The following is a 19,175-nucleotide window of genomic DNA, read 5'->3' as shown; positions in this document are numbered from 1 at the left end:
AGCAGCGTTTCCATTGGTATTTTCCAGGGTCAGGGCCCTCATAATCTTAAAAAACCCACTCAAAAAAATCCATTTTACCTCTTTTGGTAAAGAGATGGAAGAAGTACCACGTATATTTTATTTGAAGGAAAATTGAGTGACATGACTAATGAGTAATTCATGGGTAGGCATGTAACCATGAACAAAATTTGGCCACTGAATGAGAATTGGCAACAGAGTTGCTGGTCAGCACAATATATAACATATTCGATTTATTTTTGGGTTAACTCTGTGGAGCAGCCAAGGGGAGAATTTATACTGCAGTGTGATTTGCCCTTGCAGTCAAGATTTGGGTTCACTAAACCGTTTTGAAAAGGGAAATAGAATAAAGAAATGTAATTGCCATAGAAGGTCAAAGGAAAAAAAATATGCCAGTCAGTCAAGAAATATGAGAGCGGACATCAGTTGGGTTTCTCTTGTGGATCTATTATGCCAAACTAACTGCTCTGCCTGAGCATCTCCATCAACAAGAAAAGGATTATCTTCAGGCGCGTCCCCTGAAATTACAATTTGTCACGGTTTTTTTTAAATAACATAGTTAGACCTAGAACTGACACACACTAATGAAACGCCAATGGCCCAGAACAAAAGAAGTTTGGGGAATACATCGCATAAACCTGTGTCTGGTCACTGTCATAGGATTTGCATGTCAATGCAAGGGAGGTAGAGTTGGGGATTGGATGGGGGCATTTCTATGGAAGAACCACACTTCTATAGACCCATCAACCCGCAGACACAAAAGCACAAAGGGCCATCTACAAAATGAGCTGTCAATAATAAGCTTTAAAGAATTTTTAGAAAAATTCACATTTCTTTATAATAGGTATGCCTACTGGTGAGGCCGACAGTAAAGCAATCCAACTGACTGGTTGTTAAAACTCAATTGCAGGGAGTCAGTTGTTGTCCAATAATGGGTTGAATCAGCAGGACGCCTTTAGAAGTGTAGCTTCTTCTGCAATAATAGTTCTCAAATTGGGGTCTGGGGACACCCGGGGGCTCTTGAGAGGGTTCCAGGGGGTCCCCAGCAAAATAAGGATTAGTTTAATTTCACTGTAATTTAATTCACTAGAAATTATCCCAATTAGAGAATGTATAAGGAAGACTATTCTAATGATAGGTTTCACTCTGCCAAAAACATCTTCCCACATGATATTGATATACAATTCAATACTAAACTTAAAACAAATCTTTCCATATGGGGTCCCTGGGACAAAAAAATTGCCAAATATGGGTCTGTGGCCTAATGTGTCTTTATTCGGGGGTCTGTGACATGAAAACATTTGACAACTGCTGATCTGTAGCATCTGTTTGAATCCCTAGTGTTTTGTTGTGTTGGGTCGTATTAGCATTAATGCATTTATTTATGTATTTGGATAAATGACAAGACAAACCTATTTCAATACTGTACAATTTAATTATTTGTAAACTGTTGGAAACCCCGATATAATAACTTATTTGGAATTTAATCAAAAACCTTTCTGAGTTTAGATCACAAGAATTTTATATCATTACAGATATATCATCCAAATTTTCAAAGTTCAACACACAACAGTTATTGTAAAAGAAACAGGTTATAGCATCACTTCAAGGAACAGAATGGCTCCAAAGTTTTGCATATGCTTTACCGAAGTCAAATCATATTCATATGAAAGGCCACTAGGAACTCAGATGCTCTTTGGCCTCTGAGGCAGACAGAGATTATAATACGCCGTTTGATCCCAAAAATCTGGTCCTTTCCAGCCACACCAGCCCTGGGGAAGATAATACATAGACAAAGGTCAGACTCATATATGAAACTATACTATACGAAGAGAAATGTAGCCAATGCGGATGCTTATAAAGGTTACCTTGTCTGTGATAACCTGCAGGTCCTCTGCTCCTGTGTAATGTGGATCTAGGATGAGATAGCGGATCTGCCCGGTGGTCTCACTCCATGCCACACCCAGGATAGTGTGAGCTAAAACTCCCCCTCCTGGAAACAGAACAAAGCAAAGTGAAAAGTCCTGTTACATAAATCATATTAAATGCAGGCAACAGGATTTTAAGAAGTCTATCTTACTGATGAGGAATTAAGAGTTTTTTTTGTGTGTCTTTGTTAGTCATCATTAATACAGGTTTCTCAAAATCTTTAACCACTCCGTAAAACAAAATCAGCATTATCTATGAATAATATCATCTGCTACTAATACATGTTGTCGAATACTGTAGGTGTGATGATTGTTTTAATAATGATATGCAGAATCTCACAAAAAAACAACATGTACAAATGGTCTGAAGGTCCAATATATCGAAAAGTTTTAAAGATGATGTAAAATGATAAGTTCCCAAATTAATTAAAGCCCAAAATGCTTGTTTAATCCCAGTACAATAGTTTGAAATTCGGCTCACCAATCATGACAGGAGTCCCTTCAGTGAGGAAGTGGTTGGCCAGTTCTCTGCCTTTGGATGCCAACTCAGATCCCTGACTAAAGAAAATACACATTTTAGCATCAGACAAATCCACATAATCATAATCATCACATATCATACACACAAGGTGTTATCTTCAGGTACATGAGCACACAATTCACCTCACAAACATGATCTTGGAAGTGACTCCGAGCAGCTGGTCCAGAACAGCCTGAACCTCAATGGATCCAATCCACTGGCGTGATCCAACGAATGATGCCTGCTTGTCGCCAATGTCAACTAAAGCCTGGGAAGGAGTGATCCAAATACAGTCACATGTCTATTCTGTTGTGACAGACAGGCAGTGTGTCATATTTACGCGGCCCACTACCTGTTGGATCTCCTTGTGAGTGGGAACAGGCCGCTCTACGTAGCCTTGCTGCTGGAACCAGGAGCAGATGGTCTGGAGGGAGCGATAAGCGCAGCCCCAGCCGTTGTCATCCATACGGTCCTGCATGTAGTGGTGGTAGCTGTAGATCCCCTGGACCAAGTACAGCTAAAAAAACATAACATAAGACAACTCAAGATTATTTTTCCTTGCAGAGCATGTCACCTTAGAAAGAAGTGGTAACATGGAACTGGTCAGACTTTGATTTGGTAATGTATGCAAAGATTTGAATAGCCCAACCTTGCCATTTTCCAGCGTGGGATGTGTGAGGACCAGATGAGGGTTTCGGAGGTAGCCATCTCTGTAGGCCTCACTGGGAAAGTGATAAGCATTGGCTCTTCTAAAGTAGGGCCTGTCCTCTGGGAGATCAAACCGCTGATGCAATTCCTACATAGACAGATTTTTTTTAGTGCAAAATTTAAAAAAGATCTATAACATTAGGGCTGAATGATTTTGAAAAAATATCTAATTGCGATTATTTTGACTGATATTGCAATTGCGATATGATTTGCGATATTAGAGGGAATGATAATTTTTACATCATTATTCTCATTTTCATTGAAAAACGTATTAAAATGATTATGGTTTTATTTTTGCGGGGATCTGTACCAAACAAAGATGTTTTCTTAAGTCTATAGAATATGATGTGTAGGCCAGGACATCTCTGCACCACGACAATATTTAATTTAAAATGGTATTTTGACACACATTTCGCCTTTAACAAATATTGCGCCTCCTGATTCAAAAATTGCAGTAGGCCATATTGCGATTTCAATAAAATTTTGATTAATTGTTCAGCCCTATATAACATACATCAATTGTAAAGCAAAATTCTTTACAAGAAGGCGGATATGTTGAAGAGAATGCTGTGCTTTTATACCTAAGTTAGCGTACCACACAAACACGACATGTTTGATCCATTGCTTGTTGAATCAACTGTTGTATTTACAGTTCTGTGGCTCAGCATTCATTTGTATTCTACATTTTGTTGAGTGACAAAGACGCTAACAAAGTAACCACCTTAATGTTTGAGAAGGTACCTGTCACCTACCCATTTATTTTTGATTTTAAAGAAGCCAAGTCTGTGGTTTTTACCTTACGGTGTGTCTCAAGTTGGCTGTCAGGCACTCCTGCTGGGTAAACCACCGTCACCAGCCCTTTCGGCTCTGGAAGGAGGAAGTGGAGCGGCTCGGGAACCAGCAGAGCCGTCCCCTTCATGTGCTGCAGGGTCACTTTCTCCATCTCATACAGCTGGTGGGTTAGCTCCTCCAACAGGCGTTCACAGGCACTGCAACACCATGACAAACATCCTGCACAGTGAGTGTAAAGCTTCACAAAACAGTACAGTACTTTCAAAACGTTGCACATGTAGCAGAATGAGTGGTACGTAAACAACGGTGAATTGGCTGGTGCAGTAGAATGGAGTTTTTCATTACAAGTTTATCAATATTCAAATAGTGAGTCAGTGATAGAAAATCAAATCCCTCGTGGCGAGACATACACTCTGATCGTGTCGCTGCAGGTGGTTCGGACGACACAATCCATGGGCAGAGTTGTACACAGGAGGTGGAGTTTCTGGACGGTTCTGTTGAGGGTGGGGGCCGAGAGGGGGCCTGGCCTTGTCACCTCCATCATCAGGCGAAGATTTATGACACTCTAAATGTACATGTACACACACACCCACACACACACACACACACACATCACAGCATGCACACACACAAACCACACAGACAAAAAAGCATAGATGAATATCCTCAAGTTAAACCTGCAATGCAAAACACTGCTAACATACTGTAGCAGATTCCTACTGGTGCACTGAAAGGGTGAAAAAGTAAGTATACTACAGTGTTTCAGGGTCATTAGTAAACCACACACAGTGATAGAATGATATTGCATAATTATAATCTCCGCCCCCACACTCCCACATCCACCTCCACACAAGAAACGCTGTACTCACTGCTGCTGAAATCTTTTTGCTCTTCTTTTTTGCAGATTTTTTGCTAGTGCTCTCTTGTTCATCTGTCCTAAAAGTAACAAAGATTTGAATTACCATTCAGCTATACAAAAAATATACACACATACACAATTCGTAACAGACTTAAAAGGAGAACTTACTTTATCCACTGTTGTATGTCTTCACACAGCGTATCTGGAGTTATTTCTTCAGGTGTTGCATAAGCGCCTCTGTTTGGCCAAATAATAACAGGACTTTCACAGACTGTGAGAACAAATGAGTCTGATTTCACTTGAGAGCGAAGGGTCTCAAATGTTCTTGAGATTACCTTGTGCATGAGCGACGCTGAAAGAAGAAAGACAGACAATATTACCCCCTTACCATCAATAATGGGGACATATAGGCATAATATAGGGGGACATATAGGCATAATCCCACAGAGGCCCTGCTCTGCACCAAGGCTCCTGGAAATGTTTTTACCACTCATTTTTAGTTCCGAAATTTCATAAAGACTGGTTTCAAGTGGTTCCACAGATTCACTCAGTCTATAAATCTACCAGTATACAAAGAATGTAATTGCTGTAAGACGAAGATGAAGACCACTTGACCACCAGTATGTGGCCTTAAACATGGAAGTCAGATACATTGTAATGCCCAACTCATATGATCTTTTTAGACTGTTTAGGTAGCTAACAGCCATTTTGTGTTTCTTTTAGCCTATTTGTATACTTGCTGTATACTTGCTGTATGTGGCTGTCACCACTGAATATTTACTAAAAAAAATAGGAAGAATACAATGTAGCGTATAAAGCCTAGAAAGGTTGTTGTCACAATCACTTTGCCAGTGATACTACATTTAGAGAAAATTCATACATAGGACATCAACAAACTTTTCTATCAGGATGTGATGAGTGAAAAACTGTTTTTTGAGATTATAAACACCTAATTGTTTTCACTCTTTGATCTGATGTTATGTCAGATGTAAATGAAATATGTACTGTATATGACCTAGTATAGGATGTATATGATGTGTATATATACATATACTGTATGTAGTATGTATATGTATGTTGCTTGTGTGGTAGAAAACTAACAAAAACAAAAATGATTAAGTGCTCGGGCAGCGGCCCCCAAACATTTTTACCTTACAGGACCCACAAATACACTAGGATAAGGCCCTGATTTGATAACATTTTGCCTGGGGATCCCATCTGAAAACAGTGTTGTCGGTTTGGTACAGCATCCAAACAGTAAGTGGGGAGATAGCAGCAAGGAGAGTGAAACCTGTGACCAAAATCGACATTCCTATATCATTCTCTCACTGTCTCAGCTTCAAATGAATAGCAGTGCAATAAAACTATTACTCATCTTGCTGGAGACCCTGTGGAACCAACTCACGGCCTCGGACCACACTTTAGGAACATTGGCTTTAAGCTATATGGAAAATGTCCCTGAACGTACCATCTGTGCTGTCCAACTGACACTTGAACTCCAGTGGCCCTCTCACACGGAAGATGGTCCCAGACTCGGAGGGATCCGAGTCAGAAACAACCTGAGATAATACAAGGCAAGTCAGCATCAACTGATAGATCTAAATAACGTTACATCCATGTTGTGAGTTTTATGCAAGCGAGCAAGTTAAAGACACCATTAACAAGTCTTAACGTTACAAGTCTCTACAGCATCCCAGACTACAGAAAAAAACACATTTTATTGTGATATAAATGCACTCGTTTGCTTTAATTTGTAAACCAACGTTATATGAGTGGTTGACAGCAAGTTCTACCAGAAAATACACAGATTAACCGCATTCAACCAGCTGGCAGTAAGCTACACAGGTTTAGCATGTAGTTGAACAGAAAGCAACATGAACGTTTCATAGCTGCATTCAATTTAGCAACCAACTTACCATGGTGGAAACCAACACTGAAAAACATAGACCGTAACAAAATAAAAAACAAAAGCTAGGCTATCCGCTGTGCTGAGAAGCGGAGGCTGACATGTCTGTTTGAGAAGCTTCAACGTGTCCCTCGCTGCTGGACTCTATTGGACCAAAATGCTCCCGCCCAGTTACCGCGAGCCTCACTCCGCCCACTTTACAGGAAGTGCTTGATTGTGTTGCATTCAAGGTAACTCGTAACTGGAACATTAAGGACTTCCATACTAACAATAATATAAAATAGTGATAACCTTAGGCTATTTGTTCCGCACCTTCTGCAGCAGTATTTTCCAAGTGTAGATCGAGGAAATTAAGAAAAAATAGTATAAAACAGAAGATTAAAAAAAAAAAAAGTCATCAGATATTTAAAAAAAACAAATCCATGAAAATTGGTTTAGACAGGAGTTCCTTAGCCATATATAACAGTGATTCTGCAATGCCTTCAGCTGGTGTGTGGTGCCCTCAGGAAGCTCAAACTGTCCACCTCCAGCTACTGTACAAAATAGACTTTTAGCAGAGTCCTGCCCAATGACTGACCAACTTGGCATAGTTATCCCCATAGAATGGGATTTACTTCATTAAATCCACAAATGCATGCTAAAGAAATTATTCTGTTTCTCTGTAAATCACTTGGATTTTTATAGCATCAGCTATAATAATTCCAATTAGAATTTTAATAACTTATAATGAATCTTAGATTGTTCAATACTTTGGAACCTCATGTTGTCTACATAAAGTTTATATTGCATACTGTACTGTATGTGCATCTTAATGCAATGAACAAGTTTAGTGTCAGTAGGAAATTAGGCCGTATTACAGACACATGATATTACTTGATATTATTTATTACTGCTTTACATTCTGAAGACAGAACACTGAACACAGTAATAACAGATCACCACATTTATAAAAAGGATTTTGTAATTACAAGTAATGGCATTATTCCTTACATTCAATATTGACATGTCAGGCTGTCACACGTTTAACACATTATATAACTTACTCTACATACAAATGCAAAAGCTTAACTCCAACATTCCTTCTCTGGCAAACAAAAACTGTATAAAAAAATATAAACTGCATTAGGCTACAACTGCTGGCTAATACTAAAAATTATAAAAATAAAAATTGAAAATTCAAGAGTCATGATTAGGTAGGCTATGTTTAAAACACACACTGTAGACATAACATATCATATGGATTGGTATGTTACATTTCAAGAGTTATTTTCGAAATGGTATAGTTTTATTGGGAGGGCTCCAAGGGGGAGGTGGACTGTTTTGCAGTATAGCCTGTATCTGTCTTTCTTCTCTCTGTCTTCTCTGTTCTAGCTCTTTCCTTGTCTGTTGGAGAAATGCAGAGACAACTGTCACTAAAAAGAAATATAATCAGAAACCACCAGATACCATCAATATTGAACACTTCTCTCAGTATTGGGTCAATATATATAAGAAATTACAGCTTCAGTTCAGAGGTAGGGGCTGACAATAATTGCTAACAGATCATTTGTCTCAAAAACAAATTAGCAAGGAAACTGAAACTGTGTGCATCACTACGTTGGATACTATTACCATAGCTACTATTGCTAGTGATGCTACTTACCAGCCACTTTTCGTACATCTCTAAAGCCATTTCATCTCTCTCTTCTCTTTTGTATCTTTCTTCCTCTGCTTTGTTTTTGATTTCCTTGCGCTCCATCATGACTTTTTCATTGAGAACATTCTTCTTTTTCTCATCCCTTAATCATTTTGAGAAAAAAGATTAAAAAAAACTTTTAGATGAGGGCTTATTCCTTTTTGATGTATGGATAGCTTTCCTCAGAGAGTATTATGGCACAATGTAGCAACCTTTCAGTAATTAAGTGACACCTCAGAGGTCAGCGTGACATTTTCATCAAGTGTGACATTTTTGGTGGTTCTCTGAGGTGTTTTAGCTACATTTTCCAATAACCTGGAAGCCAATGGTTGTGATGATTCAACACAAAATGAAAAAGCCATTTATTTACACTCACCAACTGGAAAAAGCAGATTTGCTGTCTCTCTGTCTTTCCTCCTCCGTTTCTTGTTTTTTCAGCTTAAGTTTATTTTCAGCTTCTCTTTGTTTTCTGTTCTTCTCTTTGAGTAGTTCATCATGCGTTTCTTTCCATGTTTCAAACACCTGTAATTATTATAACATTATTGATCAACATTACAGCTTCCCACACAAGTGCTTATTATATAATTCAGCTTAATGCACAATGAATCAGCTACATACCTTTTTAGCAGATTCCCTTTTTTCTTCTCTCTCTTCAATTGCTCTTTGTTCTTTCCTAACCATGTCTTGCTTTTCTTTGGCTTTTGCTTTGAGGGTTTCTGCTTTCTTTTCTTTCCAAACCTCATAGGATGCAACGGCGTCTTCCTTTTTAGTTTGCTCCTCCTGTTTTTTTTAAAGATGGTAAGCAGTGTGCATAGAAATTAAATAACCTAGTTTTCAAGAACTGCATGGTCTGTTGAGCTACATTTTCCTTCTACAAAACAATACATTCACCTTTTTCTTTTTTTCTTTCAACATGTCCTCTCGCTTCTTTAGCTGCATGTTCTCTCTCAACTTCTCCTTTTTCTTTTGAAGCCATTCCTGTTATTTTTAGAGATTAGGAGCACAAGTGAGTGGGTTTGTGATTTAAATCCACTATGTAGACTGACAATGCACTTTTTATATTCTGTTGCCCTCTACTGACATAAATAGACATAAAATCCCAGATGAAAGTAAGGAAGAGCATAAAAAAAATGTTTTTTAACAAGTTTTAAGTATACTTATGACATATAGTATACCTGTACTGTACCCCCATGAATATCACTATCTGAATCAACTTGGATTTAAATGTGTGAGATGAACCTCTTCTCAAAAGTGCTTATTCTCCCTTCCCCATGAAATGATTGTGCATGCAGGGACTACACTCTCTAGATGTTTTATACTCTTTTAAGTGTAGCATGTGGGGCCCTAAAGGCTCTTTCATCCAACATGTGTTTACATTCCAAATGATAAAAAGACAATACAGACATTGATGCATTATCATGATGACATGACCTGGTAAATGGCAGCCCGGAGTGAATCTGCTGCTTCTGGCTGAGACTCCTCTAGAGGCACTTTACGGTCCAGAACCTTCAGTGTTCCCATATACTTTGACTCTACTTTGGAGGAGCACACACTCTGCGGTCTCTGGGAGCTTTTAGTGAGAGAACTTGATGTCCTAATTTAAACAAAAACAAAACAAAACGATGGTCAGTCACTCACCCGTTTTATCCATTAAGCTGTAAAGGTCTATTGGCCCAGCTTGGATAGTGCAAGCATTTACCTACCTGGTATTAAATGATTTTTCATGCACATCAGTGAGTCGACCAATAGAATGTTCAGAGTCTCCCTAAAAGAAAACAATAAAAAAAAGAGCTTTGCACAGAATCTAACATTTACATTTATTATACAATACAACCTTTTTTTCTATGATTTGTTACTTAATGAATTACTGAATTACAAAATTACAGACACAACTATCTATGCTCATCAACTTAGAGGAAGGAGAGGAGCTTTGAATTCTGCCTCTGCTTCTGTTCCTGTCTGTGATGGAATACATGCCATTAACTAGTTGCCAGGGTAGATAGTCAAGTTTAGGCTATAGTGAAAGCTAGTTAGCAAACTAGCCAAAATGGCTTCTATTTAACCATGGACACACTTCCTGAAACTAAACAGAATCAGAAGCAGAATCAGAGATTCCAGAGGTGTCGAACTGAGTAAATGTAACATGAGACTAACCACTTTCTGCAAGTTCAGAGCATCACAAGAGCATGACAGTAAGACCTGATAATGAATATCTTACATGAAATTCTTCAAACGACGTAGAGTACCTTCCCTCATGCTCTTTGCTGTCATCGGAATGAAGGTAATCTAAAACGATAAAAATGTCAGAGGATAAAAATGTGTTAAAAACAAAAGTAAAATAAAATATAAATAAAAAGTGGTGCTGAACATTGTTACCTCTAGATCCAGAACCAACTGTGGACTTGGTGAACGAGTGCGACCGCTCACTCCTCACTAGGGAAGAGGATTTGCTGAGGTTATGCGAGACTGCGTGGTCTCCTTCCGGCGTCTAGGATAAAACCATAAACAATACATGTCTCCAATTGGTTAACAGAACAATTATTTTACGAAAAAACAGCTCTTGAACAAACAAGCAATGAGACTCACGCGCGGACTGCAGCTCCTGGCAGTGAGCCTGTCAGGAGATGAGAGTCTGGTGATGCTGCTGGCTGTATCAGTTGAGAGGGGAATGGACACGGAGGAAGTGGGCGGCCTGCTGAGATCCTGAGATCCAGTGTCTTCAGCGTGCTCCTCCATAGCCTGAAATTTCAATCCAGTGGTCCTTTGCCTTGGTTTGGGTCTGGGCGGCTCGCTCTTAATATCACTATCTGAATAACACAGGAGTTTGTGGAATTATCAAAAATCAGGCGAACATAAATCTGCATGCATTCAGTGCACTGACATTTGCAGGCTTTGTTTAACATATCCATATAAAAGTAGCATGTAATGTGCCCTTTGTGATAAAACACATTGTGGAAACAGACCTGTTGAAGATGTGTGCAAGCCAGTTCCCAGTGACTGTGGAGTATTGGATTTTTGTCCTTCTCCATGAAATGAGTTGTTCCTCTCTTCATTCATTTCAGAAAACAAGGGACCCGGGGTTTCCATCGCACCACTGTCAGATGGTAAGGGCAAGGGTGTGTCCAGCTGACCCTCCGATGTCTGGTATGACAGAGATTCACTTGGAAATGTTCTTGTAGATTGAGGTTGGGAATCCACATCGCTTTTTTCAGATTTTACGTCCTCTTCATTGAAACGTGTGGAGTGTTGTGGGGGAAATGAGCTATTCTGGTTGCTGTGTCCAGTGACGGAGGAGTCGGGCAGCTCATTTTCATGTGAATCTGATGCCATCACATCTTGCAAGGGGGAGCTGATTCTTTGGGTTTTCAGGAATGAAACTTTTTTTGGTCTTCTATGTTTGCCTTCATCGTCTGAAAGCTCAAAGTCGTTGATTTTGGCTTTACTCTTCCCGGCCTTAAATGCATCACTCCTCTTTTTTCTTGATCTCAGAAGTTCCTTCATAAAATCTGTGAAATAATGTTATTCCAGTAAATGAACAAGAAAGAGCAAACTATGCAGAGTATTTACACTGCATCTATCTGAATTCAAGGTAGCTGACTGTCTTACCTATGGATGTATTAAGAAATCTTACCCTAGCTCCTGCCATCAGCTAGAGGGGGTTATTGTGCATGTTTTAAGGGTGTCATTCTGGTTGCCAAATGCCATTTTCTGAACTACTGATGTACCATCTGTGTACTCTCTTTAGTCAGCACCTTATCCTCCAAAGCAGTTATAGCAGTTACCATCCTATTAACATTTGCAGGGAAACATATTATGTGGACTAGATGATCTTTCACTGGCTGTAAAGTATTGCAGTGCTAGATCGACTGTGTTTCTGACTGTATATATACTATACCATAGCTTCATTGATTTGAGTAATGCATTTTTATTGTGAAACGCAATAAGAGGCATGAAAGTAGTCTGATTAGCTAAGCAGTTAGGGAAAGGTTGTTTACATAAAGTACTGTATGTCTCTTCTAGTGGTTTAAGATGAAGGATTTATATAACTGCTGCTAAGGAGGAGGCATCTTTAGAGCCTGAACAGCAGCAAACAGTAGACACACAGAAATGCCCATAGCACCATGTAACATAGTATCTAGGTTAGAGGTTTTGATGCTCTGTGATCTTACCATCATCCTCATTGAAGTCATCTGAAAAGGAGTATTGATCAGCCTTTGCTCTGCCTGCCCTGGCAGAGACAGCAGCTTGAAGTTCATCCTACAATGACACAATTTGAGGATCGACATGATACTTCACAACTGGCTTCAGAGGGCTGACAGTATAACACAGTGTTCTGATCAATGCTCACTCATCATTTCTCCCTTTGTCATAAGTTAGGATATCCAGAATAGCGTAGCTTTTACCTGGAAATGTGTTCTTCGTGACGCTTTCGGGCTTTTCGTGTAAGCCAGTGTCCTGACCTCATGACCTGCCATTGTGAAAACCATAAACAAATGCGATTGTTTGGCTTCACTGGCGTTAGCTAGCAAGCTAGCTGGTGTTAGCTTGCTAAGTTAACTGTTACTTGGGGCAAGTTTAGCAATAAAGCTTCCTAACGCTGCTGGTAACTAAAGTAACATTCTGCATAGTTTAGTTACCAGCGGATAGTTGGCTGACCCGAAACTCATTAATTCATTCATGTTACTGCCGAAATGCATTGGTGAAATAAATAACATAAGCCACGTTAGCTGGCTGTGCTGTTTACAGTAACCCAGGGAAACGAGTGGAAGGAGGAGTTCCGTGTTAAACAGTGCGCATGCTCAAAAGATTATTATACTCATCAGCTTATTGCCTATTATAATGTGCTTATGACTTTGCTCGTTGCTGATCAGAACATGGCATAACAAGGTAGTATAGTATAGTATAATATAGTATAGTAAAATTCAGTACAGTACAATACAGTACTATACAGCATAGTATAGCTCCTCAAATCTTCCACCAGACAAATGAAACCCAAATGAAACTCACTGATGAGCAATATAATGTACTGTAATGCAATAGCAGTGCTATCTACATAAAGTATGCCTCTGGTTCTGGTTCTTACTACTAGGATTGACTGAGGCATACTCTATCTAATTATTCCAGCATCAGTGCCCATGTCACCCATGTTATGCAATACCTGGAAACATGCTTCAATTGTCTTTATATTCTTATCTTTAGTTGTTCTGCTATTTATCTGTACTTTTTGCAAGGATGAAAGATGAAAAGGGAGTGCAAGTAGTCTGAAAAAATACATAGCAAACTGTGAAATCATTTCTTTGGTGCATTGTCTCTTGCTGCAGGGCAGTACATGGCAGCCATGCGTGCTAACCTAGGCAGGGTAAATGCACACAGGGTTTTAGATCTGGGTCTAGGTCTGCTGAGCACAGAAGTGGGAGCTTTCTAACTATGATCAGCCACGGTACACATCACCACGAAACCTCTTTGAACTCAGGAGCGCACACAAACAATGTTTATAGTCTATCATTTCAACATATCATCTTCATCAAAGGCTGTACTTGTACCAAGACAAATCAGATAATATGTATTTACCTGATTTTTATTCTACTGAAGCCCAATTTATTAGTATATGAATTATGGGCAAACTACATGGATATCTGTAAATGAAAGGACATGCTGAAAAAGTATTCAATTATGTATTTATAACATTAATATTTATAGGCAAGGGAATGAACCATTTACAGGGTAATATCAGTCCTTATATTTGAAAGCACATCATCAAGCCAGTAATAAATATTAAACCATCTATGTAGTTGCGAATTGGTTGTGTAACCCTTACCAATATGTGCTAAATATATTAATTCAAATCACTCAGATGATTGAGGCTGAACATCTGTAGTGACAGATTACTGTTGCTGGCCCTAAATGCAGCAACAAAGTTATATGTTCAAACAGACAGGAAACAGAGTTGAAAATAAGGTCTGTTATGAGTTTTGTTCAAACAATGCTTCTGGTTAACATCATCCAAGAGGTTGTTAGGATTACTGGTTAAAAAAAGATTAAATGGTCCTTCTCAACACAGCATTCAGTATGACAAAATCAATCCTCAGGGTCTGGATATAAAGGACTGTCACAAAAATTGCACTTAATAGGAATAATGTACATGGCTGACATAATTTTTGAATTGTGATGTTAGGTGCAGTGATTTACATACAAATGAAATGGTTGCATTGTACCTTAACTTGAATAAAATTGCATAAATAACAGTAACATGAACATGAAACTGAAATCGGCCTGGCCCTAGTGCCATGTCTTGAAAAATAAGCGAAAGTACATAAAGTGCAACACTAATAAGAAAGACTTCAGTGTCCAGTAATGTCCTCTTTGTGCCTGAATGTTGCAATGTGTCTGAACAAACGTTTCTTAATGTCAGACTGAGTGCAGCTGTGTCTACCCATAAAGTATAGAACATTTCATCTCTCTTCATCCGTGGCTCTCAGGTTGCTATGGCCTTGGTGTGTTGATTTGTTGAGTGGCTGGCCATCTTCCTGCTTTTCATAAACACAGCGTTTTGGAGAATTGTGTGCAGAGAATGAACATGTGGCAGACACTATGGGAATTCAAATTATAAATAGACATTAATCATCATATGAGCAGAGGCAAAGTTTATCTTATCTGAGGATATATTTAGCTATGTAATATGTCTGTGACAAAATGACAGATGATAGGCCATAAGAATGCCAATGAGAAAGTAGTCTGAATACATACCTAAATCATCTTTAGGGAGTGTCAAATTTCTTGTGTCTTGATATCGTATAGACATGGAAATTGAAAAGTGTAAGGTTAGGACAAGTTAATTTGAATTTTGGCATGAATTTGGACCACTGGTAATTGTTGGCAACTGAATATTACAGAATTACATGTGCAACTATACAATTCTTCACTTTTAAAAATTTGGCAGTATGCATCTTGAACCAAAGTATCCTGAACATATCATTTTTCCTAGCTGTTTTTGAATAATAGGTGAGTGATGTATACTCTTTATGCTTTATATGTATGTGACAGACACATTGCACAGAAGCTGCTGTGAAGCTCCTGCATTTTGTATACATTTTGGTGTCAAATCTATATGCTTGTGGATGAAGCTGCACAGGCTGAAGCTCACTTAAAGAAACTCTTGTGTTTTTCCTCCTTTTCCCCATTACATTGCCAATGCCTGTCTCATTTTTACAGTCATGGTTTATAGTCGTATTAACAGTCTGCCCACACATTTTCTCCTGGAATTGTAGCTATCTAGTTTTCTTTCCTGTTGCGTGCTACCTGCTTTTAATTATTGTTTTCCTGTTGCACTCTGAGATTTGCTTTTAATGAAAAGTGTCTAATAAATAAAATGCATTATGGCATTGTTCTTATTCTAGCTCATGATGTTGCTATAAGCTCTTACAAGCTTGTTGCTTGTTGTTCTTTAAGAATAGTGTGGCTCTCAGAATGATGTTGTGCTCAGTGATACATTCATTAAACAAGCTACTGCAGGTATCTATATGTATGTGCACTAACACACTACTTTAATTTTAGCTCCTTGGGGTCTTTCACAGCTAAATCAAGAGTTTTGTGTGAGGTAAAATCTCATATATGTGCCATACAATGTAGGTAGGTAACAGTTGCAAATACATACTGTATATTGCACATGCATTGGCAACTTGCTCATCTTATGTCTGCCATTGTGTTTTATCTTAAATAAAAAACATGACATCATCTCCAGAAACAACAGGCACCTTGGAAACTAAGGTCCTTTATTAAAATAACCTGGGAAAGGTTGAACAGGGAAATCTGGAAATATGTTGCTGTGACATACACAGCTTTTCCCTCTGGACATGATATGACCTTGGCTTCATGTCATTGGTCCCCTACTCTGCATGGTCTCTGGATCCACATCCACATCCCTCATGGGTCCACTGGATAACCTGGGACAACATCTGAAAGACAAATAGATGAATGACACAGAAACAAAGAAACCTGTTCAATGCTACCCCTAGTTCCACAGCGTAGAGAAGCAGCTGGACTTTCTTGCCTTCTTTTGCTTCTTCCCTCTGGCCGACACCTCCATCCTCTTTATCTCCTCCATAACCTCCTCAGGTTTTCTTGTCGGTCATCCTCCTCCTTCCCCACCTCTGGATGCTCCATCTTCCAGCTCAGACAATCCAAAACAGCCTGCAGCCTCTGACAGGAACAACTGGAGGACAACTGTTCGACTCAAATTCAAAAGCTCAATTCTGTAGTCAATGTAATGTTGAGGATGTTGTGTCTTCACTTCTGGCCCTCCTTAAAGACCTCCTCTTCCTGTGGATGCAGATCCTCACTCTTACCAATTGCCTGCAGAGGAGGAGAGGCATTATCATTAAAGCATTAGGGTTTCAATTTATTTTCCAGATTAATAGTGTAACTGCAATACTTGTGTCCATCAGTGAGACAATGCACTAACCATTGTCTGTTCCTCAGATAGGAGAACGCTCTTTGTGGACAGAGAGAGAAATAACATTTAAACCATAACCTGTTCCTGTTTCTAGTGGCGTGAGTGGTCCTGTTGGACCGACTCCTTCCTCAGCACCTCCATGTTGAGTTGGTTCCTCCTTTTCAGCTCTGCATTCTCCCTCTGAGAGGACTCAGCGATGAGACGGAGCCAGTCGAGCATAAAGCCAAGGCTAGACTAGGGAGATTACGTTTTATGTACTCAAACTTAATTTATTGTCTCACCTTGGCACAGATCAGTTGGTCCACGTTGTAGATAAACAAAGGGTTTGTCGATGCGTTTGCCAGTGCGGCTGTAGCCGTCTCCTGTGGGTCCAACAGCACCTGTCACCTCTGTGGCAGCAGATGGGTCGCTAAGACCTGAGGATTGCCTGCTTGAACTGTCTCAAAATGCAGCTGCAGTTCATTTGCATTTACTTGTCTCTTGAGTGAAAAGGACAGATGGAGGAAATCTTGAGTACATACAGCAAAAAGCGACTTTTCTAAGACGTGTTAAAGATAGGAATAGTAAAAAAAAAACTCAAAAGTTTTATTTCACTTTTAAAATGAAACTAGTATGTCTCAGAAATGGACCACTCCATGCTGAAGTCCACCATTTAACCCATTGGGAAAGTCTTGTTCTCCTCAATCATGTGGCATGAACATATTGCATTTTGAGATACGTGGATCAAACAAACCCAATAAATGGCCTTGTATGATACAGTATTATAGTCTTGTATATTAGGATTTGCATGTTTGGTCCATGTATCACACAGACACACACCCACCCACACACACACACACACACACACACACACACACCAGGTTTGGACATGCTTTTGTTTAAGGTGGTTTAACCTGACCACCTTTATATTATATTCGAACTAATTTATACTGTCAATACAACTTTTTTTCGTTTCAGTGATCCCGACTCTTACTGTCTGATTATAATCAGGTCTTGCTATTGGTGTCACCCAGTCCAATTACCTGCTTTGGCTTAATTTCCATGTTAAATTTGATATCTCAACTTGTTATTATTGTCCAGATCTTGTTTCAACTGGGAACATATCCCAAAAGGCAAAAAGGAAGAAAACAGATGGTGACTCACTGCTTTTAATTGGTCCCCATCAACTGATGTTTTTATACTGTAAGCAAAAGTGCTTGTAAAATTCATGTCTTCTTTGATTTGCCATCAAAAATAAGAGCACAAGACATGGTTAATGACCTTCATCAGCACAATCAGTTGGCCTTTTAGAGTTTAGAGTTTGAAGGATCTCTTACATTTGGGTGTGTCACTATTTATAGTTAGCCTTAGTGTTTCCTGGTAGGACAATAAGATAAAAACAGGTTAAATTAAGATCTTAAAGTGATAGTTCAGTTTGAGTGCACTTCCCTTATTCCTTGCTGTATAGTACAATTAGAGGTAAGTAGATGCTGCTCAATAAAGAACAGACATGATTTGTACAAAATATTTCCGGTACACTGTGAGGAAAGTTCATACGCCCAGTTACATAAAGGAGTTCAGAGTCTCTAACTTGTTCATTGTAATTCACCTTTTTAAGACCATGGCATGTCATCAAACATGTACAGTACAAATGTTACAGATTATAGTCTGTCAACTTAAGGTACTGAGAAAAGAAAAATCTTAGAAATGGTATCCAGTTTGGAACCCCCCCCCCCCCCCCCCCCCCCCCCCCCCACATGCCTGCAGCCCTATGAAAGTATTCCCCTCTTATTTTTCAGACAGCTAACATAAGCAGCATGCTGGTCAAATGTTACCCCAAGAGAGCTGACAAAAGCTCCCAAGTGACAATGTTTTCTATTATTTAAGCTCTGAAATATGTTACGTTAGACGATGAAATTGCTCTTTTCAGACAGGACAAGGCCAGCTCTATTGAGGGCAATAACATCAAATTTTGACATGTATTTTGAAGATTTGAGACAGCGCACAGCAGGGTTACTCATCACTGAATCTTTTTTCCTGAGAGTTCCTGGAGAAAACACATTTGATTCACTTTATGTACATGCTCTCACACTGTTTTCAACCAAGGTCACGTTGTCAGACGTTGTGCTCTTCTTTTCTGTGATATCTATGAAGACAGAAAAAGTCAGACAACCTTGATACTGCAACAGAAACATTGTTAGTATGGAAAGTGTGTTAATAAGCCTAATATAGTAAATGTGTAGCTTATATGGGAGTAAATTTGTATGTAGGAAAACGTTGAGGGGGTGAGGGATTTAATTTTTGCCAGATATTTGCCAGATGACAGACAGACAGAATG

At 39.1% G+C, this 19,175-nt stretch overlaps 2 protein-coding genes across 2 annotated transcripts; both read right to left on the bottom strand.

Annotated features, from left to right (window-relative positions):
* Positions 1-1,292: 1,292 nt before the first annotated feature.
* On the bottom strand, positions 1,293-6,862 carry ufsp2 (ufm1-specific peptidase 2). Its single transcript, XM_071895713.2, has 12 exons — positions 6,742-6,862; positions 6,294-6,384; positions 4,994-5,177; positions 4,836-4,902; positions 4,377-4,531; positions 3,971-4,163; positions 3,116-3,262; positions 2,819-2,983; positions 2,610-2,734; positions 2,428-2,504; positions 1,887-2,011; positions 1,293-1,790 (listed from the first exon to the last, which is right to left on the bottom strand). Exons 1-12 carry the CDS (start codon positions 6,742-6,744, stop codon positions 1,704-1,706), a joined length of 1,419 nt encoding a protein of 472 aa, XP_071751814.2. The 5' UTR covers positions 6,745-6,862; the 3' UTR covers positions 1,293-1,703.
* Positions 6,863-7,780: 918 nt separating this feature from the next.
* On the bottom strand, positions 7,781-12,958 carry map9 (microtubule-associated protein 9). The gene is made up of 13 exons (XM_078282746.1): positions 12,810-12,958; positions 12,576-12,663; positions 11,370-11,912; positions 10,993-11,213; positions 10,783-10,894; positions 10,625-10,692; positions 10,110-10,171; positions 9,838-10,000; positions 9,298-9,384; positions 9,025-9,186; positions 8,783-8,928; positions 8,374-8,509; positions 7,781-8,114 (listed from the first exon to the last, which is right to left on the bottom strand). The coding sequence occupies exons 1-13, from the start codon at positions 12,891-12,893 to the stop codon at positions 7,995-7,997; spliced, it is 1,992 nt and encodes a 663-aa protein (XP_078138872.1). The 5' UTR covers positions 12,894-12,958; the 3' UTR covers positions 7,781-7,994.
* Positions 12,959-19,175: the final 6,217 nt, after the last annotated feature.

Source organism: Centroberyx gerrardi, chromosome 3 (assembly GCF_048128805.1).
Source record: "Centroberyx gerrardi isolate f3 chromosome 3, fCenGer3.hap1.cur.20231027, whole genome shotgun sequence".
Classification (NCBI taxonomy): Eukaryota; Metazoa; Chordata; class Actinopteri; order Beryciformes; family Berycidae; genus Centroberyx; species Centroberyx gerrardi.
The sequence above is the reverse complement of the archived record's forward strand: the minus strand, read 5'-3'. Positions and strand labels throughout refer to the sequence as shown.

Excerpts from the sequence above, each read along its gene's own strand:
- ufsp2 (XM_071895713.2), bottom strand. Across the intron at positions 3,263-3,970 it reads AACTTGAGACACACCGTAAG|GAATTGCATCAGCGGTTTGA; the intron begins GTAAAAACCACA and ends CTGTCTATGTAG. Across the intron at positions 2,012-2,427 it reads AGGGACTCCTGTCATGATTG|GAGGGGGAGTTTTAGCTCAC; the intron begins GTGAGCCGAATT and ends TTCTGTTTCCAG.
- map9 (XM_078282746.1), bottom strand. The coding sequence starts at position 12,893 with ATGGTTTTCACAATGGCAGGTCATGAGGTCAGGACACTGGCTTACACG. Across the intron at positions 12,664-12,809 it reads CACGAAGAACACATTTCCAG|GATGAACTTCAAGCTGCTGT; the intron begins GTAAAAGCTACG and ends GTGTCATTGTAG. Across the intron at positions 10,693-10,782 it reads AGTTGGTTCTGGATCTAGAG|ATTACCTTCATTCCGATGAC; the intron begins GTAACAATGTTC and ends TTATCGTTTTAG.